This window comes from Salvelinus sp. IW2-2015, linkage group LG11 (assembly GCF_002910315.2).
Source record: "Salvelinus sp. IW2-2015 linkage group LG11, ASM291031v2, whole genome shotgun sequence".
Taxonomy (NCBI): domain Eukaryota; kingdom Metazoa; phylum Chordata; class Actinopteri; order Salmoniformes; family Salmonidae; genus Salvelinus; species Salvelinus sp. IW2-2015.
The window spans coordinates 28,220,189-28,246,902 of record NC_036851.1 but is presented as its reverse complement, the minus strand read 5'-3'; the positions used below and the strand labels follow the sequence as shown (position 1 = coordinate 28,246,902).

General features: G+C 42.8%; 1 protein-coding gene across 2 annotated transcripts in view; it reads left to right on the top strand.

Moving 5' to 3' along the window:
- The window catches only part of LOC111970676 (collagen alpha-1(VII) chain), a 134,006-nt gene that overhangs the window by 18,719 nt on the left and 88,573 nt on the right, over positions 1-26,714 (top strand). For both annotated transcript variants that reach the window (XM_070445616.1, XM_070445615.1), the window contains exons 2-11: positions 7,842-7,914; positions 10,265-10,445; positions 10,636-10,792; positions 10,882-10,975; positions 11,751-11,909; positions 12,064-12,221; positions 12,880-13,009; positions 18,498-18,617; positions 22,572-22,727; positions 26,519-26,638. In XM_070445616.1, coding sequence (XP_070301717.1) covers positions 7,851-7,914; positions 10,265-10,445; positions 10,636-10,792; positions 10,882-10,975; positions 11,751-11,909; positions 12,064-12,221; positions 12,880-13,009; positions 18,498-18,617; positions 22,572-22,727; positions 26,519-26,638 — 1,339 coding nt within the window. In that variant the 5' untranslated portion in view covers positions 7,842-7,850. The remainder of the gene's footprint in view (positions 1-7,841; positions 7,915-10,264; positions 10,446-10,635; positions 10,793-10,881; positions 10,976-11,750; positions 11,910-12,063; positions 12,222-12,879; positions 13,010-18,497; positions 18,618-22,571; positions 22,728-26,518; positions 26,639-26,714) is intronic.

Here is a 26,714-nt window from a genome sequence, read left to right as displayed (position 1 = left end):
ACAAACGAAGTATTGAATCAATCTTTAGGATGTTTTTAACATAGTTCTTCAATAATGTTCCAACCAGAGAATTCCTTTGTCTTTAGAAGTGCGATGGAACAGAGCTCGCTCTCACATGAACGCGCATGGTCAGCACATGTTCAGCTCATGGTAGACCTTACTCATTCCCCTCTCATTCGGCCCCACTTCACAGTAGATGCATAAGACAAGGCTCTAAAGACTGTTGACATCTAGTGGAAGCCTTAGGAAGTGCAAAATGACCAATATCCCACTGTATCTTCAATAGGGGCTGAGTTGAAAATCGACCAACCTCAGATTTCCCACTTCCTGGTTGGATTTTTTCTCAGGTTTTTGCCTGCCATATGAGTTGTCTTATACTCACAGACATCATTCAAACAGTATTAGAAACTTCAGAGTGTTTTCTATCCAAATCTACTAATAATATGCATATTCTATCTTTTATGGCTGAGTAGCATGCCGTTTACTTTGGGCACGCTTTTCATCCGGATGTGAAAATACTGCCCCCTACCCCAAAGAAGTTAAATGGAAAAAGTTTGGAACCACCAATACTCTTCCTAGAGCTGGCCGCCCTGCAAAACTGAGCAATCGGGGGAGAAGGGCCTTGGTCAAGGAGGTGATGAAGCACCCGATGGTCACTCTGACMGAGCTCCAGAGTTAATCTTTGGAGATGGGAGAACCTTCCAGAAGGACAACCATCTCTGCAGCACTCCACCAATCAGGCTTTTATGGTAGAGTGGCTAGACAGTAAAATGCACATGACAGCCTGCTTGGAGTTAGCCAAAAGGTGCATAAAGGATGCTCAGACCATGAGAAACAAGATTCTTTGGTCTGATGAAGCCAAGATTGAACTCTTTGGCCTGAATGCTAAGCGTCACGTCTGGACGAAAAAGTATGTTTTGTATACTTTTAGTTGAAACCTAGGTTGAATTAAACAATAGCTGTTGATGACTTTGCCAGTTATATAGGCTTGGCATTCAGGCCAAAGAGTTCAATCTTGGTTTAAACGACCAGAGTCCTTTAGGTGACTTTTGGCAAACTCCAAGCAGGCTGTCATGTGCCTTTTTTACTGAGGAGTGGCTTCTGTCTGACCACTCTACCATAAAGGCCTGATTGGTGGATTGCTGCAGAGATGGTTGTCCTTCTGGAATGTTTTCCCTAACAGGAACTCTGGAGCTCCCTGACCAAGGCCCTTCTCCCCCCATTGCTCAGTTTGGCCAGGCGTTGCCTTCTGTGCCTCGACACAATCCTGTCTCTGAGCTCTATGGACAATTCCTTCGACCTCATGGCTTGGTTTTTGCTCTGACATGCACTGTCAAGTGTGGGACCTTATAGACAGGTGTGTGGCTTTCCAAATCATGTCCAATCAATTGAATTTACCACAGGTGGATTCCAATGATGTTTTAGAAGCATCTCAATGATGATCAATGGAAACAGGATGCACCTGAGCTCAATTTTGAGTCTCATAGCAAAGGGTCTGAGTGCTTATGTAAATAAGGTATTTCTGTTTTTTATTTTTAATACATTTGTAAAAACTTGTTTTTGCGTTTGTCAAAATGGGGTATTGTGTGTAGATTGATGATGAAAACGATTTAATTAATACATTGTAGAATAAGGCCGTAATGTTACAAAATGTGGAAAAAGTCAAGGGGTCTGAATATTTTACTGAATGCGCTGTAATATCTTGTATGTTTTGAAATTTGTCCAGCTGTCGATTGTTGAGATACAAGAAGAGCAGCCCGAGTTCTTCAGTGTATATACATACCAGAACAAACATTTACACTTTCAGAAACAGAGTGACTTTGTGTTAGATACTGAGAGATTCTGTCTCCTTTTTTCTAGTTTTCTATGTAGAAAACTGAACTTAATCTAAACTTATTCAAATATGTAAATTCCACCCTTGCCGGGGGCAGGTGTGCTTGTCTATTTTTAGTGAACGATAGGATGAGTAAGACATTGACTCATTCTTCCCAACCACAAGCCACAGGCTGTATATCTTGATACTCTGTGTGTGTGCACATGCATGTGTGTGCGTGCAGGGTTGGATAGGTTACTTTCTGTTGTAAATGTAATCCATTACAGTTRCTAGTTACAGTACCTGTCCAACATTGTAATTAGTAACGTAACTTTTGCATTACCCATTATCAGTAACATAATCAGATTATTTTCTGTTACTTTTGGATTACTCTCCCYTTAAGGGTCATTAGAAGAAGACAAAAAGGATCCATCAAATGCATTTCGTGTGTCATCATAGTGGTCTCTGACTTGTGGTCAGACTCACTCAGGTAGAACAAATGTAAAGGTTTTGCCTTTTCAACGCTGAATTAAACCTCATTAACATGCTGACTAGACCGGGCATGCGTGTGCGCCATTGCACGCATGTTGATTCGTAAGAGGTATTCGGAGTGGACTTCTAGTCCAACTCAGGAAGCGTGCACACCATCCTCCGCTTCCGAGTATAGTACTCGCTAATGTTCAGTCTCTGGACAACAAAGTAGATGAGCTCAGGGCAAGGATCTCCTTCCAGAGAGACATCAGGGGCTGTAACATACTCTGTTTCATGCAATCAAGGCTCTCTCCGGATATACTGTCTCTGTCCATACAGCCAGCTAGGTTCTCAGTACATCGCGCAGACAGGAATAAAGAACTCTTCGGGAAGAAGGAAGGTGGTGGTGTATGTTTCATGATTAACATGGTGTGATTGTGATAACCTACAGAAACTCAAGTTTTGTTCACCTGACCTAGAATACCTCACAATCAAATGCAGACTGTATTTCCAACCAAAATAATTATCTTTGGTTATAGACACAGCCGTGTATATTCCCCCTAAAGCCGATAACACAACGGCCCTCAAGGAACTAAACTGGACTTGGTGCAAGCTGGAAACCACATATCCCGAGGCCGCATTTATTGTAGCTGGGGATTTTAACAAAGACAATTTGAGGCAAACGCTACCATAGTTCTATCAACACATTGCCGGTACTACTCATGCTCTAAAAACGCTAAACCATTGTTACTCCCCCTTCCGGGATGGCTACAAGGCCCTCCCCCGCCCTCCCTTCGGCAAATCAGATCACGACTCCATTTGGCTTCTCCCTTCCTATAGGCATAAACTCAAACAGGAGTGCTAAGGTATTTTCAGCCCTGGTCTGACCAATCGGAATCAATGCTTCAAGATTGTTTTGATCATGCGGACTGGGATATGTTCCGKGTAGCCTCTGAGAATAACATTGACATATACACAGACATGGTGACTGAGTTCATCAGGAAGTGTATAGTGGATGTTTCCACTGTGACTATTAAAACCTACCCAAACCAAAAACCGTGGATAGATGGCAGCATTCACGCAAAACTGAAAGCACGAATCACTGCATTTAACCATGGCAAGGTGACTGGGAATATGGTTTAATACAAGCAGTGTAGTTATTCAGAGTGGAGTCGCAATTCAACGGCTCAGAAACGAGACATATGTTGCAGGGCCTACAGACAATCATGGATTACAAAGGGAAAACCAGCCACGTCGTGGACACCGACGTCTTGCTCCCGGACAAGGTAAACACCTTCTTAGCCCGCTTTGAGGATAACACAGTGCCACCGACTTGCTGCCCGCTCCCAAGGACTGTGGGCTCTCGCTCTCCGTGGCCAATGTGAGTAAGACATTTAAGCGCGTAAACCCTCGCAAGGCTGCCGGCCCAAACTGCATTCCTAGCCGCGTCCTCAGAGCATGCGCAGACCAGTTGGCTGGAGTGTTTATTGACATATTTAATCTCCCTCTATCACAGTCTGCTGTCCCCGCTTGCTTCAAGATGTCCACCATTGTTCCTGTACGCAGGAAAGCAAATGTAACTGAACTAAATTACTATCGCCCCGTAGCACTTACTTCTGCCATCATGAAGTGCTTTAAGAGGCTAGTTAAGGACCATAATCACCTCTACCTTACCTGACACCCTAGATCCACTTCAATTTGCATACCTTCCCAATAAATCTACAGACGATGCAATCGCCATCGCACTGCACACTGCCCTATCCCAACTGGACAAGAGGAATACCTATGCAAGAAGGCTGTTCATTGACTATAGCTCAGCATTCAACACCATAGTACACTCCAAGGTTCATCATTAAGCTCATGGCCCTGGGTCTGAACCCCGCCCTTTGCAACTGGGTCCTGGACTTCCTGACGGGCCGCTCTCAGGTGGTGAAGGTAGGAAACAACACCTCCACTTCGCTGATCCTCAACACAGGGGCCCCACAAGGGTGCATGCTCAGCCCCCTCCTGTACTCCCTGTTCACCCGTGACTGGGTGGCCACGCATGCCTCYAACTCAATCATCAAGTTTGCAGACGACAGTAGTAGCCTGATTACCAACAATGACGAGACAGCCTACAGGGAGGAGGTGAGGGCCCTGGCGAAGTGGTGCCAGGTAAATAACCTCTCCCTCAACGTCAACAAAACGAAGAAGCTGGTCGTGGACTTCAGGAAACAGTAGAGGGAGTGCCYCCCTATCAACATCGACGGGACCACAGTGGAGAAGGTGAAAAGCTTCAAGTTGCACAGTACACATCACTGACAATCTGAAATGGTCCACCCACACAGACAGTGTGGTGAAGAAGGCTGAAGAAATTTGGCCTGGCCCCTACAACCCTCACAAACTTTTACAGATGCACAATAGTGAGCATCATGTCGGGATGTATCACTGCCTTKTACGGCAACTGCACGGCCCACAACCACAGGGCTCTCAAGGGGGTGGTGCGGTCTGCCCAACGCATCACCAGGAGCACACTGCCTGCCTTCCAGGACACCTACAGCACCCGATGTCACAGGAAGGCCAAAAAGACATCAACCCCCCGGGCCACGGCCTGTTCACCCCGCTATCATCCAGAAGTGGAGGTCAGTACAGGCCTCAAGGCCAGAAGACTGTTAAATAGCCATCACTAGCTGGCTTCCACCTGGTTACTCAATCGCGCATCTTAGAGGCTGCTGCCCTATGTACATAGACATGGAACACTAGTCACGTTTTAATAATGTTTACATACTGCTTTACTCATTTCATATGTACACTACCGTTCAAAAGTTTGGGGTCACTTAGAAATGTCCTTGTTTTTTAAAGAAAATATATTTTTTGTCCATTTTTAAAATAACATCATATTGATCAGAAATACAGTGTAGACATTGTTAAAGTTGTAAATGACTATTGTAGCTGTAAACGGCAGATACATTTTTTGAATATCTACGTATGCGTGCAGAGGCCCATTATCAGCAACCATCACTCCTGTGTTYCAATGGAACGTTGTGTTAGCTAATTCAAGTTCATCATTTTAAAAGTCTTATTGATCATTAGAAAACCCTTTTGCAATTATGTTAGCACAGCTGAAAACTGTTGTGCTAATTAAAGAAGCAATAAAACTGGCCTTCTTTAGACTAGTTGAGTATCTGGAGARTCAGCATTTGTGGGTTCGATTACAGGCTCAAAATGGCCAGAAACAAAGACCTTTCTTCTGAAATTCGTCAGTCTATTCTTGTTCTGAGAAATGAAGGCTATTCCATGCGAGAAATTGCCAAGAAACTGAAGAACAGCGCAAACTGTCTCTAACCAGAATAGAAAGAGGAGTGGGAGGCCCCGGTGCACAACTGAGCAAGAGAAMAAGTACATTAGTGTCTAGTTTGAGAAACAGACGCCTCACAAGTCCTCAACTGGCAGCTTCATTAAATAGTACACGCATAACACCAGTCTCAATGTCAGCAGTGAAGAGGCGACTCCGGGATGGTGTCCTTCTAGGCGTTTTTCTGTCCAGTGTCTGTGTTCTTTTGCATTTTAAGTTAATTACATAAACATATTTATTTATGTTTACATTACTTATTTTATTGATTTTCCACCATTTTATAAGTCAGAAGACAGCCATCCAGACCTTCCTAGGACCATGCTAAAATCCTCTGGTGGTTGGCTACATCATTACATCCATTTATTTCACTTCACTGCAACATTAGCTCAAAGGGGCGGTCCTTCAAAAAAAAAATCCAGCTCTATTGCTTCACAGCACAGACATTGCAAAGCAATCGATGAATTTGTCTCAAGCAGGCAGATCTAAATACATAACKTTCATAGCTCTACGATAAAGAATGCAACCTACACACATCCTTAAACGTAAAATAAGAAAAGAGGTTTGGAAGTCAAACATTTGTTTTACGTCGGAGGCAGACACATTGCATATGCTCAGAACGACAAACTCGAGCCCTTTACATAGCCCAACTCTTCTTGTTTATAACTCTTCTTGTTTATAGGAGGGATGCACGCTGTTTAAATGCCCCAAATGTCGATTTAAACATTTAACAGATGATCATTAGTGACTATCACTAATGTCATGATTTATTTGGTAAAGAAGCTGAAATATTGTGGGCAGATGTTCCTAAAACAGATTATAATATGTCCATATATAGTTACAGAGTATGAATCATATTTGTACATGTCTTATTATACTTTTGTGTACTTTTTCACGGACATAAATGAACAATTCCAGGTGAAAGCCAAAGGTCATAGCTTTCTAGGGGGGATGCCACTACATTAAATAAAATATTGCCCTCTTGCTAGATTGTTGATTAAACCCATAGCGAAACATTKCAAAACGGCTGTCAGCTAAACTGTTTTAAATGTCAATGAGAAAACAGAAAAGTGTCATAATGTATTTTTTTGTAAACATAGTTTCTGAATTTCAAAATATTCCAATAAGTAATCATCTAGTTTTTCATAAGTATCTGTAATCTGTAATATTTTTTGCTTGTAACATAACTGATTACAGCTACAGTGTTTTTGTAATCAGATTACATGTGACTGATTACATGTCACCAGTTACTCCCAACCCTGTGTGTGTGTGTTTGTAAGGACTTAGTTATTTGTTATACTACACAAAGTAATTCAGTGTGAGCTTCAAGTGGTTTCCAGTCTAATGTATTTAGGAGTGTGTTAAGTGGGATTCCCATCATGACCTCTGATGTGGCAGGAAGAGCTTGAAGAGTTTGACGTTCAGTCTGCTCWATGGGTTGAGCTAGTTCAGCAGTGTGACACACTATGCTACTGTAAACRCCTACAGATGCTGGATGGTGATTCACTAAACAGACCAATACATATACTCTGCCCTCTCTTCTTCTGTTACTCTGTACTGCCTATATATAAATGTAAACACATGTAATTTAATGGTTTGGAATTTTGGTAGCCTACAGTAGTTATGAAAGAATGTCTATGTTTGTTATGGCATCAGAACATGGATTTTTCCACCCCTCAACCCAGAGCAGGTTTGAGTTGTTCCCTAGTGGTCAGCGTCTGTTAGGTTTTTCGAAGTAGCTCTTCTGTTGTGCAGCACCTTGCCTCTTTTTGAGCAACCTTGTGGTGGAAAGAAGCAGCCCCTGTATGAGATAGTCATGAAGGAGAGGAGAGAATGAAAGAAGTCCATAACGAATATTGGGCCATCTTGCTTTAGAGCAATGATGTTAGGCCGTTTTCAACTACTCTTGCTTTCTTCACTGAGCATGGTATTTAGTTAGCCCCATTGATCTGTGACATGATGAGGTCCTTGTAGTGAAGTGAGGGGAAACAAGGCATGCAGTAGACTGTGTCCCTCCACACTCTGTGACCCTCAGAGGCCTCACTGACTAAAGGACCTTTGTGTTTGGCTTACAGTAGTGAGGACACACTGTGGGTCAGCTCAGCGTCTGACCACACTGTGTGTGTGTGTATATGTGTGTATTTTGCAACTCAGTGTGTGTGTCTAGAGTGTACATTTGTATGTGGATATGTATATAGTGTTACAGTTGTGTGTGTCTGTGTGCAGGTTGTGAAGATGTGGAGCTGGGTTTTCCCTGTGGCTRTCCTGCTGTCCTCAGTGCACCAGGCTGGAGCCCAAGGTAAACAATTAACCCTCTGCCTACAGAAGAACAACTACAGCGCCTTCAGAAAGTATTCACACCCTTTGACTTTTTCCACATTTTGTTGTGTTACAGCCTGAATTTAAAATTGATTACATTTAGATTTTGTGTCWCTGGCCTCTATACAATACCCCATAATGTCAAAGTGGAATTATATTTTTWGAAATTTTTGTAATTAATAAAAAAAGAAAAGCTGAAATTAGTAAAATATTCAACCCCTTTGTTATCGCAAGCCTAAATACATTCAGGAGTAAAAATRTGCTTAACAAGTCACAAAATAAGTTGCATGGACTCACTCTGTGTGCAATAATAGTGTTTAGAATGATTTTTGAATGACTACCTAATTTCTGTACCCCACACATACAATTATCTGTAAGTTCCCTCAGTCGAGCAGTGAATTTTAAACACAGATTCAACCACAAAGACCAGGGAGGTTTTCCAATGTCTCACAAAGAAGGGCACCTATTGGTAGATGGGTTAAAATAAAAAGCAGACATTGAATAACCCTTTGAGCATGGTGAAGTTATTAATTATGCTTTGGATGGTGTCATTCCTAACTCAGTTGCCAAATAGAAGGAAGCCTGTACAGAATGCAAATATTCCAAAACATGCATCCTGTTTGCAATAATGCACTAAAGTAAAACTGCAAAAAATGTTGCAAATAAATTAAGTTTGTCTTGATTACAAATCCAACACAACACATCACTGAGTACCACTCTTAATATTTTCAAGCATGGTGGTGGCTGCATCATGTTATGGGTATGTTTGTCATCGGCAAAGACTAGGGAATTTTTTAGGATAAAGATAAACGGAATAGAGTTAAGCACAGGCATAATCCTAGAGGAAAAGCTTGTTCAGTCTGCTTTCCAATAGACACTGGGAGACAAATTCACCTTTCAGCAGGACAATAACCTAAAACACAAGGCCAAATCTACACTGGAGTTACTTACCAAGACGACATTGAATGTTCCTGAGTGGCCTAGCTGCAGTTTTGATTTAAATCGGTGTGAAAATCTATGTCAAGACTTGAAAATGGCTGTCTAGCAATGATCAACAACTCATTTGACAGAGCTTGAAGAATTTTGAAAAGAATAATGTGCAAATGTTGCACAATCCAGGTGTGCAAAGCTCTTAGAGACTTACCCAGAAAGACTCACATCTGTAATTGCTGCCAAAGGTGATTCTAACATGTATTAACTCAGGGGTGTGAATACTTTTTTAAATGAGATGTCTCATTTAAATTTGCGAACATTTCTAACATATTTCACTTTGTCGTTATGGGGTGTGGTGTTTTTTTATTGATTTAATAMATTTTGAATTCAGGCTGTAACACAACAAAATGCGAATAAGTCAAGGGGTATTAATAYTTTCTGAAGACACTTTCTATTCTAAGCCACACTACATTCAGTGGCCAGTTTATTAGGTACACCACCCCATTCACAAAAATTGTTCGCTCCTACAGACAGTGAGCCATGTGGCCGTGGCATTCAAGATAAATCAGTGTTACTGATTTACTGTTCAATTTAACATTAGAATGGGCAAGACAAGTGAACTAAGCGACTTTGAGCCTGGTATGATTGTCGGTGCCAGGCGCACCGGTTACAGTATCATAGAAACGTCTGGCCTCTGGCTTTTCATGCACGACAGTGTCTAGAGTTTACCGAGAATGGTGTGACAAACAAAAAAACATCCAGATAGTGGCAGTCCTTTGGGCGAAAACAGCTCATTGATGAGAGGTCGAAGGAGAATGTCAAGAATCGTGCAAGCTAACAGGCGGGCCACAAACGGGCAAATAACGGTACAGTACAACAGTGGTGTGCAGAACGGCATCGCAGAACGCACAACTCGTTCGTCCTTATCACGGATGGGCTATTGCAGCAGACAACCACACCGGGTTCCACTTCTGTCAGCTAAAAACAAGAAGCGGCTCCAGTGGACACGTGCTCACCAAGACTGGACAATTGAGGAGTGGAAAAACATTGCCTTGTCTGATGAATCCCGGTTCCTGTTGCGCCATACTGATGGCAGTGTCAGGATTTGGTGTAAGCAGCATGAGTCCATGCCCTCATGTGAGGGTGTGGGGAATGTTTTCTGGCACAGGATAGGTCCCTTGGTACCAATTGAGCAATGTTTCTATGCCCTGAAGAATTCAGGCTGTTCTGAAGGCAAAGGGGGGTCTGACCCGGTACTAAATGGGTGTACCGAATAAATTGGCATGCATGTCTGCACTAACTCTACTTGCTTCATCATGGTAGACTGCCCTACTGTAGCCCACATTTTAAACTCTCAGAGCTAGGATACAGAGACTCACTAATGCACCTCTCTTTAGGCAGGTGTAATAATGTTGGAGCAGCAGACATAGTCTTCCTGATAGATGGCTCATCAAGTATCGGCAGGGCCAACTTCCTGCAGGTCAAGGGCTTCATGGCTGGCATCGTCAAGCCCTTTACCAGCTCTGTTGGCCAATCAGGGATCCGCTTCGGGGCCGTGCAGTACAGCGACACCTCTAGGTCAGACACTTGAGAGTCTTGTCTAATGTTTGTTTCTGCTAAAAAATAATCTGTTTGTACAATCCTTTCACGTTAACCCCTCACTCTTCTTTCTTGTCTGTTACCAATWGTTTTTTACCCCCTTAATAATGGTGAATGTTTTTCCCCAGGCGATGCAGTAGTTTATTGTTCTGTGTTTTGTCCCGTTCAGGGTGGAGTTCTCCTTCACAACCTACCTGAATGGCACTGAGCTGGTCAGCGCTGTGGAGAACCTCAACTACAAGGGTGGCAACACTCGCACAGGTGCCGGCCTCAAATTTGTCGCTGACAACTTTTTCAACCCCACCTCCATCCGGAACGTCTCAAAGGTCTGACAGAGGGATAGAATGGAGTGAAAGACTGACTATATTTTGTCCTGTGACAGACCATGACATATTCCTCTCTCTCTCTGATGTAGGTCTGTATACTGATCACAGATGGAAAGTCTCAAGACAATGTAAGGGACCCAGCTCAGAAGCTGCGGAGTCTGGGAGTGGAGATGTTTGCAGTGGGTAGGTTTGGGAGGACAAATCAATTGAAAGTAAAACATTTTTTTAACCTTTATTTAACTAGGCAAGTCAGTTAAGAACAAATTCTTATTTACAATGACGGCCTACCGGGGAACAGTGGGTTAACTGCGTTGTTCAGGGGCAGAACAACATATTTTTATCTTGTCAGCTCGGGGATTCAATCCAGCAACCTTTTGGTTACTGGCCCAATGCTCTAACCACTAGGCTACCTGCCGCCCCACACRCACAGAATAAATGCTTACTTGCAAGCACTCCTCAACAGTGAGGTACAAATATCAATATCACAATAATCAAAGTCGAATATCAGTCAGATAACAAAATCGAAATATTAACATGTCACAAAGTTGTACAAAAATTAGATGTGCTATGTAAATTATGACAGTTATTTACAAGTAGTAAAGTGAATAGTGACTTGATTGAGCAGCTTAAATAAAYAGTAACAGCAATGATGACCATAAGTGTGCATGTGTGTGTTTGTGTGAGTGTATGGGTTTGGTGTGTTGAGAGTCAGTGCAAGTAGTCTCGTAAGGTGCAGGTGAATAGCAAGCAGGTCTGTGCAGGTAGCCAGCTAGGRTTAGCTATTCAGCAGTTTTATGGCTTGGAGGTAGAAGCTGTCTCAGAACCTGTTGGTCGAGACCTGATGCTCCAATACCGTYTGACTTGCCACATTGACTCATTAATCCCGACCACAAGCCTCAGGCGGTATATCTTGATAGTGTGTGTACAGTATTTGACTGGTTGTTTATGTCTCTGTCAGGTATAAAGAGTGCAGACCAGACTGAGTTGGCTCTGATAGCCACTCCTCCTCAGAGGGACTACACATTCTTTGTGGGGGACTTTAAGCTGCTCAACACACTGCTGTCCCTGGTGGGCCCACGTGTGTGTTCCAGCTCAGGTGGAGTCTATGCTAGCGATGGTAAAGACACACTGCCATACATTACACTGGAACTTACTCAGCTCAGTACAATACATTACTGTCTATTACACAATAAAATCACCTCTCTATATTTATTTCCCTCATTGTCTTCACTCTCCTCCACTCTCCATCTCTTTCTCTCTTTTTCTGGCAGAGGCTTTCTCCGGTCCCTCTAACCTCCAGTTCTCAAGCCAGACCTCTGATTCGCTCAGGTTCCGGTGGACTCCCGCAGGGGGGCCTGCGAGTGGCTATGTGGTGCAGTACACGCCCCTTTCTGGCCTGGGCCAGCCAATTACAGCGGAGCTGCGTCAGGTGGGCACTGCTGGTTGGGTGGGGGGGTGTGGTGCTCATTTCTGACTCAGGGGATGGGCAGCAGGCAGCAGCTCATACAATAAATGTGACCCAGATTCTAATAGCTCATTGTAGTTTTGGGRGCCTGCTACATGGCAGACAGAAAGAGAGGGATTAGGTTGAGTAGGAATATGTTTTAATGGGTGGATCTAGAGTTTGATTGAGTTTCTGTATCTGTGCAGATTAAATGTTGTCTGGAAAACAGTGAAATTCCCCTTCTGTGACTGTGTGTGTGTGCGCGCTTGTGTGTAATCATGATTCATGACCATAATAATGAATGGCATAGATTAGTCTGTGAACATTCACCTGAGTCAAAGGATTTGACAAAACCTGTTGCTATGTTATGACATTGAATACCTATTTACAGCAGGAGCTTTGAATGTTGGCTTACATTTGTCAGAGGTGCACAAGTGCAATACTTGAGTTCCACAATCATGCTGGTTTTTGTGTCTTTGTAAAAAGGTTTGTCTAGAGAGTGCACACACACACACCTAGTTTCTCAGATATAAACCAGTATTTGGTCAAAAACCAGCTGACACTGCAGCCTTCTTGTGAACCAGAACTATGCACCCCTGTCTCCTGTACTTACCCCTCTCTCCCACCCTGTCTACCCCTGCAGGAAACAGTGTCTGCAGGTCAGAGGAGCTTTGTGGCCAGAGAGCTGAAGTCAGGGACMGACTACCTGGTGACGATCATCGCCCAATACCCCAACAGTGTGGGAGAGCCTGTCTCTGCCAAGGCACGAACCAGTGAGTACACAGAGAGGGTGGGACAGAGGGAGAAGGGGACGGAGGGGTAGGAGAGATGAGATGAGATAATTAAAAAACAAAGCACGAATAAGTGAGTACACAGAGAGAGATGGAGGAAGAGGGGGGGATGAAAGTGGGGAGGAGAGAAGGAGAGTGACATTAGCTGTTGCAAAAGCAGCAGCTACTCTTCTTGGGGTCCACACAAAACATGAAATATAACATAATACAGAACATTAATAGACAAGAACAGCTCAAGGACAGAACTACATATGTTTTATTAAGTCACACGTAGTTTACATATCAATACATACACACAAACTATCTACAGTTGAAGTCGGAAGTTTACATACACTTAGGTTTGAGTCATTGAAACATGTTTTTCAACCACTCCACACATTTCTTGTTAACAAACTTTAGTTTTGACAAGTCGGTTAGGACATCTACTTTGTGCATGACACAAGTAATTTTTCAACAATTGTTTACAGACAGATTATTTCACTTATAATTCACTGTATCACAATTCCAGTGGGTCAGAAGTTTACATACACTAAGTTRACTGTGCCTTTAAACAGCTTGGAAAATACCAGAAAATGATGTCATGGCTTTAGAAGCTTCTGATTGACTCAAATGATGTCAATTAGCCTATTGGAGGTGTACCTGTGGATGTATTTCAAGGCCTACCTTCAAACTCAGTGCCTCTTTGCTTGACATCATGGGAAAATCAAAAGAAATCAGCCAAGACCTCAGAAAAAGAATTGTAGACCTCCACAAGTCTGGTTCATCCTTGGGGCAATTTCCAAATGCCTGAAGGTACCACGTTCATCTGTACAAACAATAGTACGCAAGTATAAACACCATGGGACCACGCAGCCGTCATACCGCTCAGGAAGGAGACTCATTCTGTCTCCTAGAGATGAACGTACTTTGGTACGAAAGTGCAAATCAATCCCAGAACAACAGCAAAGGACCTTGTGAAGATGCTGGAGGAAATGGGTACAAAAGTATCTATATCCACAGTAAAACGAGTCCTATATCGACATAACCTGAAAGGCCGCTCAGCAAGGAAGAAGCCACTGCTCCAAAACCGCCATAAATAAGCCAGACTACGGTTTGCAACTCATGGGGACAAAGATCGTACTTTTTGGAGAAATGTCCTCTGGTCTGATGAAACAAAAATAGAACTGTTTGGCCATAATGACCATCGTTATGTATGGAGAAAAAAGGGGGATGCTTGCAAGCCGAACAACACCAACCATTTGGCACGGGGGTGGCAGCATCATGTTGTAGGGGTGCTTTGCTGCAGGAGGGACTGGTGCACTTCACAAAATAGATGGCATCATGAGGAAGGGAAATTATGTGGATATATTGAAGTAACATCTCAAGACGTCAGTCAGGAAGTTAAAACTTGGTCGCAAATGGGTCTTCCAAATGGACAATGACCCCAAGCATACTTCCGAAGAGGTGGCAAAATGGCTTAAGTACACCAAAGTCAAGGTATTGGAGTGACCATCACAAAGCCCTGACCTCAATCCTATAGAAAATGTGTGGGCAGAACTGAAAAAGCTTGTGCGAGCAAGGAGGCCTACAAACCTGACTCAGTTACACAAGCTCTGTCAGGAGGAATGGGCCAAAATTCACCCAACTTATTGTGGGAAGCTTGTGGAAAACCACCCGAMACATTTGACCCAAGTTAAACAATTTAAAGGCAATGCTACCAAATACTAATTGAGTGTGTGTACACTTCTGACCCACTGGGAATGTGATGAAAGAAATAAAAGCTTAAGTAAAATATTCTCTCTACTATTATTCTGACATTTCACATTCTTAAAGTGGTGATCCTAACTGAACTAAGACATGGAATTTTTACTAGCATTAAATGTCAGGAWTTGTGAAAAACTGAGCTTAAATGTATTTGGCTAAGGTGTATGTAAACTTCCGACTTCAACTGTAGGTCAAGTAGGGGAGAGGCATTGTGCTGTGAGGTGTTGCTTTATCTGTTTTTTGAAACCGGGTTTACTGTTTATTTGAGCAATATGAGATGGAACGTAGTTCCATGCAATAATGGCTCTATATAATACTGTACGCTTTCTTGACTTTATTCTGGATTTGAGGACTGTGAAAAGACCCCTGATGGCATGTCTGGTGGGGTATGTGTGTGTGTGTCGACTATGCTGTGTGTAAGCTTTGTGTAAGTTGACTATGCAAACAATTTGGGATTTTCGAACCCATTAATGTTTCTTATAAAAATGAGAAGTGATGCAGTCAGTCTCTCCTCAGCTGTTAGCCAAGAGAGACTGGCATGCATAGTATTTATATCAGCCCTCTSATTACAAAAACTAGAGCCTGCAGAACTTGCTTTTTGGAGTGTGGTGTCAAAAAAGCAGAACATCTATTATGAACAGACCTCTCCCCATCTGTTTAACCATTGAATCTATATGTTTTGACCATGACTGTTTACAATCTAAGGTAACGCCAAGTAATTTAGCCTCCTCGACTTGTTCAACAGCCACACAATTCATTACCAGATTTTTCTGAGGTCTAGAATTTAGGGAATGATTTGAACCAACTACAATGCTCTTAGTTTTAGAGATAATCAGGACCAGTKTATTACTGGCCACCTATTCCAAAACAGACTGCAACTCTTTTAAGGGTTTCAGTGACTTCATTAGCTGTGGTTGCTGATGCCTATATGGTTAAATCATCAGCATACATGGACACACATGCTTTGTTTAATTTCAGTGGCAGGTCATTGGTAAAAATAAAAAAGAGTATAGAGCCTAGAGAGCTGCCCTGTGGTACAACACACTTTACATGTTTGACATTAGAGAAGCTTCCATTAAAGAAAACCCTTTGAGTTCTATTAGATAGATAGCTCTTAATCCACGATATGGCAGAGGTTGAAAAGCCATAAAACATATGTTTTTTCAACAACAGGTTAAGGTCAATAATATCAAAGGCTGCACTGAAATCTAACAGTACAGCTCACACAATCTTCTTATTATCAATTTCTTTCAAACAATCATCAGTCATTTGTGTCAGTGCAGTACATGTTGAGTGCCCTTCTCAATAAGCATGCTGAAAGTTTGTTGTTCATTTGTTTACAGAGAAATAGCATTGTATTTGGTCAAACACCATTTTTTCCAACAGTCTGCTAAGAGCTGGCAGCAAGCTTATAGGTCTGCTGTTAGAACCAGTATAGGCCGCTTTACCACTCTTGGGTAGTGGAATTATTTTGGCCTCCCTCCAGGCCGGAGGACAAAGACTTTCCTCTCTGCTCAGATTAAAGATATGACAGATAGGAGTGGCTATAGAGTCAGCTACCATCCTCAGTAGCTTTCCATCTAAGTTTTCAATGCCAAGAGGTTTGTCATTATTGATCGATAACAATAATTTTTCCACATCTCCCAAACTAACTTTACAAAATTCAAACTTGCACTGCTTTTCTTTCATTATTAGTTTTTTTATGCATGAATACGATGGTCCGTTTTACCTAATTTCTACCAGCATGTCACATGTGCAACCAGAGGGGGGAAAAAACTATAGACCACCTTTACTCCACACATAGACACGTACTGTTAGGTTCTAATTCTCAGAGTAAATAACTCAACGGACACTATGAAAGCTTAACCAAGTTTAATTCTTCCCAGATGATCAATACAACTGCATGAGACAAAACATGTTTCCACCACCAAAAGTATATATACTCCAATTTAGGCACTCCTTCTCTCCAATCCTTACATCTATTATGGTTCGACAGGAAGACGAAGTAATAGGGTAATAAACCATAATTTCTCCCATAAGGGTATCTGACCTGACTTCAACCCCTCATTTGCCTAATCCACAGATGTCCATCCGTATCCCCTATAGCAATTCTGTGACTTCCTCCCGTCCACCCAGCACATTCCAAAGCTGGCTCCTAGAGATAACCATTAACCTCTGATGTAAAAACCAGTCTCTAGGATCGCAATGTTCCAAGTTTAACCCAGAATCCAACAGTWCAAAGCTCYCCCTCACCCTCCATTTGGCAAATCTGACCGTAATGCTATCCTCCTGATTCCTGCTTASAAGCAAAAACTCAAGCAGGAAGTACCAGTGACTAGAGCTGTTGCTATGCCCTCCGACGAACRATCAAACAGGCAAAGAGTCAATACAGGACTAAGATAAAATCCTACTATACCRGCTCTGACACTCGTCGGATGTGGCAAGGCTTCCAAACTATTACTGATTAAAAATGGAATCCCAGCCACGAGCTCCCTAGTGACGCGAGCCTACCAGACGAGCTAAATGCCTTCTATGCTCGCTTCGAGGCAAGCAACACTGAACCATGCATGAGAGCACCAACTGTTCCAGACGACGGTGTGATCACGCTCAACATTCACAAGGCCGCACTGACAGACGGATTACCAGGACACATACTCAGAGCATGCGCTGACCAACTGCCAAGTGTCTTCACTGACATTTTCAACCTCTCCCTGAAGGAGTCTGTAATACCTACATGTTTCAAGCAGACCAACCTAGTCCATGACTACCGCTCCATAGCACTCATGTCTGTAGCCATGAAGTGCTTTAAAAGGCTGGTCATGGCTCACATCAACACCATCATCCCGGAAACCCACTACAATTTGCATATCACCCCAACAGATCCACAGAGGACACAATCTCTATTGCACTCCACACTGGCCTTTCCCACCTGGACAAAAGTAACACCTATGTGAGAATGCTGTTCGTTGACTACAAGTCGTGAAGAGGTCATGACAATGCCTATTCCCCTACAGGAGACTGAAACAATTTGGCATGGGTCCTCAGATCATCAAAAAGTTATACAGCTGCACCATCGAGAGCCTCCTGTCTGGTTGCATCACCACTTGGTATGGCAACTGCTCGGCATCCAACCGCAAGGCGCTAGAGGGTAGTGAGTACCATCCAGTACATCACTGGGGCCAAGCTTCCTGCCATCCAGGACCTCTATACTAGGCGGTGTCACCCTAGTCATAGACTGTTTTCTCTGCTACCACACGGCAAGCGGTACCGGAGCGTCAAGTCCAAAAGGCTCCTTAACAGCTTCTCCCCCCAAGCCATAAGACTGCTGAACAGTTAATCAAATGGCTACCCGGAAGGTTGTTAATTATGTTAGGTATGGTGGGAGTTTTTGTAAGATAGCTTTATAGATAGAAGAGAGCAATGAATCGACCAACAAGACTTCAGAGGGACAGCATACTTTCTGGTAAAGAATACAGTAATGTTTWCTGAACCTTTCGCCTGTAATAAAACGAGGTGCGCTATGGTAAACTACATCTAGCGGATGAATCTAATGAAGTGAAGAACCATATCAACACAGTCTTTCTTTGCCATATCATCCTCTCTCTCCACATGTCTTTCCTAAGTCACTCACTTCAAATACTCCCCGTTTCTTCCCAATGTGTGATTCTCCCATGTGAAGCCATACCATCATCCTCATAGGATACGTTCTCCATCCCTTGTTTCTCAGGGTCTCTACCAGGGGTGTCTGGTCTTCGTCTAGTCCAGGCTGGTTTCTTCTCCCTCTCTCTGGGCTGGGATGCCCCCACATCACAGATCCAGGGCTATAGACTCACCTACGGACCCCGAGGTCAGACACACGCACGTACACAAACACATGCGCACACACACACACACACACACACACACACAAACTCATGAACATCCACAATATAACTACTGCTTACTCTGATCATACTCAAATTCTTTATGCATGAAGGACAAATACCACAACATTCTGTGGACCATGCCAAGCCATCTTGTTAACTGTCATTATAAAATACTTAACTCCTCACACATCTCTTTTTGGCTGATGATAGTGTAATAGAGGAGAGGGAGAGGAGGGATAAGGATAATAGAGAACCTGCAGGTGGCAAATTGAGACAAGTAAATCTGTGTGAAGATTTATGGACATCAGGTTAGTATGCAGTACTATGGTAGAGATGAGATGTTGTCTCACATTATACCGCCCCCCCGGCTCTCCCTGTCTATCAGAAGAGTTTTATTACCCAATCATTACCACAAATAAATACCACATACACTTTTACAGAAAGCTTTACAGAGACTTTAAAAACTGTGCAGTAGAGACTAAGGGCGACTTCAGGTGTGTGAATTAATGATTGAATGTAGAGGCTGAATCTGAAGAGGAGATAATGTGGCTGCAATTTGAGATACGTTAAGACAGAAAAGGATGTGTTTTGTTAAATAGTGTGAGGTGCGTGGCATGACATGTGAAAAAAAAGCCCCCTACCCCCAAACACACACACACACAGACACCATAACTAAGCGTGACAGCTCCATCCCTGAGTCGGGCATGGCAGGAGAACCAGTCTCACATGGAGAACCTAAAGTATAGGAGGAGAGACTGGCAYGCTTGTGTGTTAGTTTTAAATTAGGTCAGTGTGTATTCTGTAAGGAGATGTGGGATGTTTCTACCTGTCTCTGTATCCAACTGCAAGCAACTGCAAGCCCTAATTCATGCAACCAGTACACCCACACCCACACACCCTCTGTTTACCTTGTCTGTGGTAGGATGAAGATCTGTGCCTATGGCTCCAGGCAACACATTCCTCTAAGGCTGGCCCGTTGTCTTGGTGACAGCCTGACAGGCTGGGTGGGGCAAGTGTTGCTTCAGTCTGCAGGTCATGGTACTGACTAGGGCTGTTGCAGTGACCGTATTACCACCACASCAGCGGTGACAAGTCATGAAGGCAGTCAAATTCCACATGACCATTTAGTAACAGTAATTAGCTTATCCAAGCTATGATGCTGCTGCTGCTGGTCATTAATAGCCTACCACACTTTCTAACTGCCTGGTACTCAGAACTGTATTGTCCCTCTAATCACTTTGACATCAATGCAAATGTTTTCGAAAATCTAATCAAACACTCAATGAGAGCCCATGAGCTCATGTTGCGCAACATTTCTATAGGCTATGCCATTGCGGGAGAAAACAGAGTGATGGCCACTAATAAAAATAAGAGGTTCCCATCAGCTTTCTGTAGGCTAGGCCTGCTATATTTATTTCTCAACTTTCCTAATATTAAGCACATTGCTTCTCTTTACAACAGGAGTATAGCCTACCTGGCTGGCATGAAAATAAACCATGGTRAAAAGCGCCCTCCATTTGCTATTTAAGTGCATAGAATAGTCTGATGGGTGACAATATTAGCCTATCACTTATATTATCATATATTGTGAATGATGCCCAGCATAAGAAACAAAGCCTTTTTTTATTTTTAGAATCATAGTTGCACACCTCATGTAGCCTAGCCCATAGGCCTATATGTTTTGATAAGGTTTGTATCACAACTAAAGTGGCCAAATAACTTCTTAAAATTAAGCACATTAATCTGCTTTACAAGGGGTGTAGAGCCTAACTGGCATATATATGCAGCATGTGAGTTTCAAGTTTGGGGAAGATAATTTTCACCATAAAAATGCACCTTYATAATAAAAGCACTACATGCATAATCACATTTGCGGTCACTTTTGATAGTGGTGCTTTCTGCTAATGAAACATACGTGCTTATAGCCTACTGCCATGTGCGCATTGCTGCACTTATAATGTGATGAAATAGCCTAGTAGTTTATCAACATTTTAAGCTAAACGTTCTGATCTGTTGTGTCAGCCACATTACATAAAACAGTTTTTTTGATGCTAGGGGTTCTATTAATTTGGGGTCTATTGCATCCCACAACTGTCCCAGACTATGTTTGGAATATTTATTTCTCGTACAGACTAGAATAGGTTGACTTTTGTACTATGSGGGATAATAGATTGACATAAATACAATTAAATTAAATAAGTGCTTTTGCTGTTCGTTAGGCCTACTCATCTTGTTGGCTGACGAAAAGTAAATGTGGAAAGTACTTCCAATATCTTCAATATGCAAAAGACAAACCCTATCCCTCAGCCCTCAAATTAAGTGGACACTTCTGATGACGTTTCATGACGTCTGACGAGTATACACTTGCAGGGCGAGGGAGGAAGGAATGATTTTTAAATGGACCACCCTTGCCCGGAAATTCATCACTCGTTCATCCCGCGATAATTGTGTTGTCAGCCACTGGTAGCTGGTGTTCAGCCACTGGAGGGTGCTTTATATGCACTACAGTCAATTATGATTGCATGTCTACTAACATGAAATATATCATTATTAATATATCCCTGCTGTATGATAGCTAGCAAATTAATCAGCTAAATAACGTTAGCCTGCCTAGCTGGAACTTCTGAAGAAGGAAAATGTTTTATTTCTACAATTTCCAAAAGCTAACCAAACAAAAACATAATTACTTTTACGAGACGTSTTTGTTCCGTCACGTGCATTAGTAGCACAATTTCTAACTTATTCACATTCGTTTTTACTTGGGATTCCCCCAAGGGCATAAGGCGAGGGTAAGTGGACGAGGGTGTGTCTTTTATGAGTTTGAACCATAGCCTTTGTCTGTCTTCACTTGTATATAGCCTGTGAGAAAGACCYGATCAGATGGAGAGCCGAGTGAGTGAAAAACGTTTAAGATTGCGCAGCACTCCGGGCTGAAAAAGACATGGATTTTGTTAGGGTGCATAATGGCCACAAAGGGGATACCGCAGTGAAATTCTAGGCATTATCAAGTGCTTGCCAAATTGTGAATGAGAGACTTTTGGAGTACAGCCTGCGTAAAAAAMYAAGCAGAGCTCATGCCTTTTCAAGTGACTTTTTTCAAATCATCATTAGTCTCATCATGCAGCYTTACAATGTATTAAAAATCTAAACATAGAGTCCAACGTTTGTAGAACAACCAAAGTTACATTAATAACTGAATTAATAAATTAAGCATAAAGGAGTATGTATTTCTTAGTTAACCGCTCAACACAGAATAGCCGCATTTGTGCGTGCACTCCCTGAAATCGTGTGTAGAAAATATCCTTTCTATCTTATTCAGCTTTGTTCAATTGTATTCTTCATACTATAATATAAAATAATGCCACGGAATTATAAGTAAATCTTCTCTGCTAAATGAACTAGTGTAGCCCACAGCCATTTGGCATAGCCACATCAGGACCTAACATAAGGACAACTCAAAGTATGCTATTCTTTTCTTCTGAAATAGACTACATTTTCTTCATATCATGCTTCTTTAGACCTGTCTAAAATAAATAATGGATTTATTGTGAAGGTGTAGGCTATATTACATGGATTTATTAGACTTTTTAAAATGGGATTTATTAGACTTTTTAAAATGGCTTGTAGGCTATGTGTGGAAGCCAGGAGATGCTAAATGTGTTTATGTTAATTAACTATCAATTACCATGAGACCAACAGTTATTTGCTTGACAATCACCAGCTGATGAAATTTCGTGACYGCCACAGCCCTAGTTCTGACAGACAGACACACACATACACTCACACACAGACTGTTTTTGCTCTTTCTTATATCATACACATGTACTACAAGTATAAGCAAGTGCATTTAAAGATGTTAATAGTAAGCTGTCTATTTACTTGTCTGTTGCYTCCTCTAACCCTTGTGTGATTGGCTGGCTATGATTGATTGACAGGTCAGCCTGCAGCCCAGCTATTGGAGCAGTCTCTGGCTGCAGACTCCACCTCKGTCACCCTGGAGAGGCTACTGCCAGACACAGAGTACGTCCTCACCCTATACCCCCTKTTCCCCCGAAACTCTGTCTCCCCCGCCACCCTCACCTCACGCACATGTAAGTACACCTCACCCACTCTCTCCCATTACCCTCAGTCAGTACTGTATGATGCATCATTATATCATCTTCAGTTTTAAGTGCACTTAACATTATTGGTGTGAATCATTGCTTTTCAATGGAAAAGAAGCACAGAAGTTCTACAGTTGGCATACAACAAAAGAGATGTGTGCTGCAAAGCTCCTGTGCTTGAACTTTCCATACTCCTGAGCCTGCCCTTACAGCAAGCACAGTGCCTTGTGACAGTAATGTGAAAGCTACATTAAAGTAACTATCTAGTGTTTCCAGATGTCTATGAAATATGAGCTATAATTAATTACAATAAAATGATGAGAGTTTTCATTCCAAAAAAAGTAGATTAAGTACCGTAAAACTTAAATAAAACGCAGTCTCGAATAGCCGCGCAACTRCACACATTTCAGCAAATAAAATTTCAAATTAACACTGGGTCTAAATTAATTGGTAATGAGGTTACCAGGAATTACCATTAATTGTTTACGAGGTTTAATGTTTGATTTGTTAAACATTTTTACATTTACATTTTAGTAATTTAGCAGATTCTCTTATCCAGAACACCTTACAGTTGGTGCATTCATCTTAAGATAGCTAGGTGGGACAACTACATATCACAGTCATAGTAAGTACATTTTTCCTCAATAACGTAGCTATCAGTAGAGTCAGAGAGTCAAGTGCAAGTGGTGGTCATTTTTAGGATAGCTTCAGGGGAAGCTGGTTCAACCATTGGGGTCTAGGACAGAGAAGAGCTTGACTAGGCTGAGCGGAAGCTGCCCTCGTGTAGGGGTGGGAGGGCCAAGAGACCTGAGTTGGCAGAACGGAGTGCTCGGGTTGGGGTGTAGGGTTTGAGCATAGCCTGAAGGTAGGGAGGGGCAGTTCTCTTGCTGTTCCGTAGGTAAGCACCATGGTCTTGTAGTGGATGCGAGTTTCAACTGGAAACCAGTGGAGTGTGCGGACAAGGGGGGTGACATGAGAGAACTTGAGAAGGTATGTTACATTAAATAATTCAGAAATGACTCAAAACTTTAAGAGGAAATCATGTGGAACTGTTTTTGTACGGATGAGGGAGATTTCATGYTGTGTGCTTAGGTTTGTTGTCCTGTTAGAAGGTGAACCTTCGCACCAGTCTGATGACCTGAGCGCTCTGGAGCAGGTTTTCATCTAGGATCTCTCTGTACTTKGCTCCATTCATCTTTCCCTCGATCCTGACTAGTCTCCCAGTCCCTGCCGCTGAAAAACATCCCCCCACAGCATGATGCTGCCACCACCATGCTTCATCGTAGGTATGGTGCCAGATTTCCTTCAGACGTGATGCTTGGCATTTTGGCCGAAGAGTTCAATCTTGGCTTCATCAGACCASRGAATCTTGTTTCTCATGGTCTGAGAGTCATTAGGTGCCTTTTGGCAAACTCCAAGCGGGCTGTTATCTGCCTTTTACTGAGGAGTGGCTTCCGTCTGGCCACTCTACCATGAAGGCCTGATTGGTGGAGTGCTGCAGAGATGGTTGTCCTTCTGGAAGGTTCTCCCATCTCCACTGAAGAACTTTAGAGCTCTGTCWGTGACCTTCGGGTTCTTGGTCACCTCCCTGACCAAGGCCRTTTTCCTCTGATTACTCAGTTTGGTCGGGYGGCCAGTCTTGTAGGTTCCAAACTTCTTCCATTTAAAAATGATGGAGGCCACTGTGTTCTTGGGGACCTTCAATGCTGCAAAAATGTTTTGGTACCCTTCCCCAGATATGTGCCTCGACACAATCCTGTCTCGAACCTCTACGGACAATTCCTTCAATTCCTTCGATGGCTTAGTTTTTGCTTTGACATGCACTGTCAACTGTRGGACCTTATRTAGATAGGTTTGTGCCTTTTCAAATTATGTCCAATYAATTGAATTTAGCACAGGYGGACTCCAATCAAGTTGTAGAAACATCTTAATGATGATCAATGGAAACAGGATGCACCTGAGCTCAATTTCGAGTCTCATAGCAAAGGGTCTGAATAATTATGTAAATAAGGTATTTCTKTTTTAAATATTTTATAAATCTGCTACAATTTCAAAAATCTGTTTTCGCTTTGTCTTTATGGGGTATTGTGTGTAGATTGCTGAGGATTCTTTTTTGTTATTGATCAATTGAACCTTTATTTAATTAGGCAAGTCAGTTCACTGAAAATATTCAACCCTAAACTATACAGATTGGCCTCATGCATTTGTGACTTTATGTGAACGATAGGTGGAAAGGTAACAGTAATCAGAAAGGTTTTCATCGCCAGATAGGGAGCTTCCCACTGGGCACAGATGTCAATTAAACATCTATTCCACCATTTCAGACGTGGAACAACGCTGATTCGACAAGTGTGTGCCCAGTGGGTTTGCACGTTTATCTCAGACAACTTTTAAATGGTTAGAAGATCATACTGCCSCCTGGTGGTGACTGTTGCCTGCATKAATCATTAAAAGTATGAAGCTTTTCTCTGTTCATATTTTCCCTGTTTCAGGATGCATACTGTGTCTGTGTGTGTGTGTCCATGTTTCAAGTTTTTATTGTCACGTGCACAAGTACAGTGAAATGCCTTTCTTGCTTCCTCTTTCCCAACAATGCAGTATAATCAATATCAGTAGAATTAAACAATTATAATAGAGTCAAGTAGAACAAAAACACGAGAAATAGAAATGAGAAGGACACGAGAAAGTATGTAAGCTAGTATATACAGTTCCAGAGTCGGTGCCAATACCATATTTACAATGTGCAGGGATACTGGAGTGGTGGGGGTAGATACAGTATGTATAGGGGTAAGGTGACTAGGCATCAGGATATCTGATAAACAAAGTAGCAGCTCCATATATGATGATTGTATGTGAGTGTGTAGAGTCAGTATGAATGTGGGTGTGTAGAGTCAGTGCAAAASTACAAATAAAAAGTGCATATGCAGATAGTCCCTGCGGCCATTTTGTTAGCTATTTAGATGTCTTATGGCTTGGGGATAGAAGCTGTTCARGAGCCTGTTGGTGTTAGACTCCGGTACCGCTTGTTATGCGGAAGCAGAGAACAGTTTATGGCTTCGATGGCTGGAGCCTTTAACAATTTTACGGGCCATCCTTTCACACCGCCTGATATAGAGGTCCTGGATGGCAGGGAGCTCAACCCCAGTSATGTACTGGGCTGTCCGCACCACCCTCTGTAGCGCCATGTGGCCGAGTGCGGTGCATAAACCATACCAAGCAGGGATGCAGCCAGTCAAAATGCTCACAATTGTGCTGCTGTATARCTTTTTGAGGATTTGAGGGCCCATACCAAGTCTTTTCAAAGTCCTGAGGGGGAAGAAGCCCTGTCGCGCCTTCTTCACGTCTGTTTGCGTGTGTGGACCATTTTAAGTCCTTAGTGGTTTGGACAACGAGGAACTTGAAGCTCTCGATCCGCTCCCACTGTAGCCCTGACGATGTGGATGGGGGGCGTCCTCGCCCCCTCATTTCCTGTAGTCCACGATCAGCTCCTTGGTCTTACTGACATTGACGAAGAGGTTGTTGTCCTGGCAACACATTGCCAGGTCACTGACTTCCTCCCTGTAGGCTGTCTCATCGTCGCCGGTGATCAGGCCTACCACCGTTGTGTTGTCGGCAAACTTGATGATGGTGTTGGAGTCGTGCGTGGCCACTTAGTCATGGGTGAACAAGAAGTACATGAGGTGACTAAGCACACAACACAAGGACAGTTGTTGTGCACACATTATGTTACTGACTGCTTACTATATAAAGGTGTGTGTGTGTGTGTGTGTGTGTTGCAGTGCGTCTGGAGGCGGCCCAGCAGCTGTCAGTAGAGACCGTGTCAGAGCGTAGCGTCCGGGTGCTGTGGAGGGGAGTGGGTGGAGCCAGGGCCTACAGACTGGTCTGGGGACCATTCACAGGTAAGGAGCGGAGAGATGCACCAATCAGTATTGATTTATGCATTTACACAAAAGGGTTGTTCTGCAGAATGGAATT